General features: G+C 53.8%; 1 protein-coding gene across 1 annotated transcript in view; it reads right to left on the bottom strand.

The window, feature by feature from the left end:
- Positions 1-3,360, bottom strand: part of ep400 (E1A binding protein p400) — a gene marked incomplete at its 3' end in the record, with an annotated part of 21,927 nt that overhangs the window by 11,443 nt on the left and 7,124 nt on the right. The window contains 10 exon segments of the mRNA XM_025053818.1: positions 1-25; positions 262-448; positions 527-663; positions 750-924; positions 1,039-1,208; positions 1,289-1,425; positions 1,531-1,708; positions 1,795-2,102; positions 2,228-2,314; positions 2,430-2,484. Coding sequence (XP_024909586.1) covers positions 1-25; positions 262-448; positions 527-663; positions 750-924; positions 1,039-1,208; positions 1,289-1,425; positions 1,531-1,708; positions 1,795-2,102; positions 2,228-2,314; positions 2,430-2,484 — 1,459 coding nt within the window.

Raw genomic sequence — 3,360 nt, 5'->3', positions numbered from 1 at the left:
GGGAGAAGATGGACAGGCTCGCCGTCTACGAGGACAAGGGACGAAATCGGACAAGGACGTCGTCTTAACGAGATCGACCGAACAACAACGACACGAGAGTACTGTACTGAAACAGACGCGATTTTATCACAACAGACGAGGGGGAGGAGGGGGGGGGTGATTTTTAGGAGCACACACTGCCACCTACTGGACCGGAGTGTGTACTGTCACGGTCTGACCAGTGGATTTTTTTTTTTTCCCGGACGTCCGACGTCCACTCACCTGAGAGTGGTCCTTCCGAAGAGCTCCAAGCACCACGGACGGGACGTCGTACTGCAGCGAGGGCCAGTAGAGGGCGCTGCTGCCCTCGCGGGGCGCCACCAGCTCGGGGTGGTTACACACCCGCTGCAACTGCATCAGGACCTGGAGCACGCTGACGAAGTGGCCCGTCTTCAGCGCCTCCTGTGCTCTGCGGTAGGAGATGACGTATTCGTGACGTAACCGAAAAAAAAGTCGATGTTTCGCGATCCGACGGTTGAAGACTCACCCGGGCCTCGTGAGGATGTCCTCGTACAGAGCCTTCTGTCGTCCGGACAGGCGACACTTCAGGATGTGCTCGTACTTCTTGGGCAGCTGTTTCTCCACCTCCCTCTTGGTGCGTCGCAAGATGAACGGTTGGATCACCTAGAGGAGCAGAGGAGGAGGAGAAGATCGTCGTCATCGTCATAGCGACGACACCTTACAGGCGGCCCCGCAGGACCAACACTCACCCGGTGGAGGCGGATGACCAGCTTGTGGCAGTAGTCTTGATTCTGGTCCGTGCCGGCCTTGACGGGGAAGTCGGCGTACGGTCGGGTGATGCCCGGCAACAGGAAGTGGATCATGGTCCACAGCTCCTTCAGGGTGTTCTGCAGAGGCGTGTTGTTGAGGAGGATCCGCTGCTCACTGCCAAGACGGCGAGAAATTTTTTTTTTTTTTTAACGACCGACATTTTCAGATCTACCGCCACTAGGGGGCGCCGCTGCGGGAACGCAACCCCGGGACTCCCGGTTTTCTCACCTTCGGAGGTTGAAGACGCGCTCCCAGTGCTTCTCCGTCATGTTCCTGATGAGCTGCACTTCGTCCAGCACCACCTGTTTCCACTTCCTGTCGAGGAAATGGGCGTGGTCTTTCATCAGCAGCTTGTAGGTGGTCAGACACACGTGGAAACCGTTGGCCTCCGCCCACCGCTGAGGAAGAGAACGCGGGGTGGTCAAATACTCGGGACTTTTTTTCATCGTGCGTGCGTTTTCGGTGCCGGCTAACGTACCCTTCTCTTGGATCGGCGCTCCTTCTTGTCGCCGAGGTACAGGAGGATCTTCAGGCCCGGGCACCACCGTTTGAACTCCACCTCCCAGCTCAGGAGCTTGCACGTTCTCACCACGACCAGATGGGGGCCCCAGATACCTGCGGACGGAGTGAAGCGTAAGAAAAAAAAAAAATTTCTCGGAGTTGAAAAAAAAAAAAAAAAAATTCTTGGGAGTAACCGATCGTCTGGGAAGCGGTACTGACCGGCCTGGCCGGCGAGGTGGGCCATGTACGCCACCGTCTGGACAGTTTTCCCAAGTCCCGTCTCATCTGCGAGAATCCCGTTCAGACGCTTCTTGTGGAGATTCACCAACCAGTCCACGCCGATCTGCTGGTACTCTCGAAGGGTACCGTGAAGCAGGAACGGAGCCGGGCTGCGATTCTGGAAGAAAAAAAAAAAATCGGAATTTTTTTTTTTTTTTTCTTACTTAACTCCATTTAACTATTTAACGTTTGTCGGAGTCGTACCGCGGCGCTGGTCCTGAAGCTGCCCTTGGGCAGGATGACCTCGGTGGCGGCGGCCACCTCGGCGATGTCTCGGCCCGCCTTCCCCTTGTTCTCCGAGTAGGCGGCCTTGTCGGCGCATCGGTACTGGTCCACGCTGAGCAGGGAGTCGATCAGCACCGCCTCGGGCGGGCTCCACGCCGGACCGCCGTCCGGCTCCTTGACCTCGACGTCGCCGTCGTCGTCGCTCTGAGCGCTCGGCCGGGGCCAATCGAAGCTGTCTGCGTAGGCGCCGGCGTACTGCTTGACCAGAGACTCCAGAGGCATCTCAGCTACAAAAAAAAAAAAATTAAAAAAAAATTTTAAAAATGTGAAGATTAGATTTGAATATTTATTTATATTTAAATATTAGTCGAAATTTTTTTAAAAATTTTATAAAAACAATTAATTCAATTACCGTCTTTTGCGAGGTCGGCCAACTCCGACCTGTGGTCCGACTCCTCCACGGCCTCCTGTTCCTCGATGGTACTCTCTTCATCTGGGACTGGAAGACAAGACGTCAGATCAACCAAATATATAGGCCAATATATTTATATTCCATATATAAATATATTTAACAATTCATTTTTTTTTTTTTTTTTTTGTAATTTCTCAGTCACCTGCGTCGGTCGTGATCAACGCTGCTTTTCTCTTCCTGGATCCAGCAGACGTCTCCTGTGAACAGTGGTGAACGTGAGGTCAGAGTGAGGTCACAGTGAGGTCAGACTGAGGTCGGACTGAGGTCACAGTGAGGTCGGACTGAGGCCGGAGTGAGGTCAGACTGAGGTCAGACAGAGGTCAAACTGAGGTCAGACTGAGGTCAGACTGAAGTCAGAGTGAGGTCAGACTGAGGTCAGACTGAGGTCACAGTGAGGTCAGAGTGAGGTCACAGTGAGGTCAGACTGAGGTCACAGTGAGGTCAGAGTGAGGTCACAGTGAGGTCAGACTGAGGTCGGACTGAGGTCACAGTGAGGTCGGACTGAGGCCGGAGTGAGGTCAGACTGAGGTCAGACAGAGGTCGGACTGAGGTCAGACTGAGGTCAGACTGAGGTCAGACAGAGGTCGGACTGAGGTCAGACTGAGGTCAGACTGAGGTCAAACTGAGGTCAAACTGAGGCCAGACTGAGGTCAAACTGAGGTCAGACAGAGGTCAGACTAAGGTCAGATTGAGGTCAGACTGAGGTCAAACTGAGGTCAAACTGAGGTCGGACTGAGGTCAAACTGAGGTCAGACTGAGGCCAGACTGAGGTCAAACTGAGGTCAGACTGAGGTCAGACAGAGGTCGGACTGAGGTCAGACTGAGGTCAAACTGAGGTCAAACTGAGGTCGGACTGAGGTCAGACTGAGGACAGAGTGAGGCCTGACTGAGGTCGGGCTGAGGTCAAACTGAGGTCAAACTGAGGCCAAACTGAGGTCAGACTGAGGTCAGACTAAGGTCAAACTGAGGTCAGACTGATGTCAGACTGAGGTCAGACTGAGGTCAGACAGAGGTCAAACTGAGGTCAGACTGAGGTCAGACTGAGGTCAGACTGAGGTCAAACTGAGGTCAAA

The sequence above is a fragment of the Cynoglossus semilaevis genome, unplaced genomic scaffold (assembly GCF_000523025.1).
Source record: "Cynoglossus semilaevis isolate Cse_v1.0 unplaced genomic scaffold, Cse_v1.0 scaffold282, whole genome shotgun sequence".
NCBI classification, from domain to species: domain Eukaryota; kingdom Metazoa; phylum Chordata; class Actinopteri; order Pleuronectiformes; family Cynoglossidae; genus Cynoglossus; species Cynoglossus semilaevis.
Note: the sequence above shows the minus strand (reverse complement) of the source record. Positions and strands in the feature narration are given on the sequence as shown.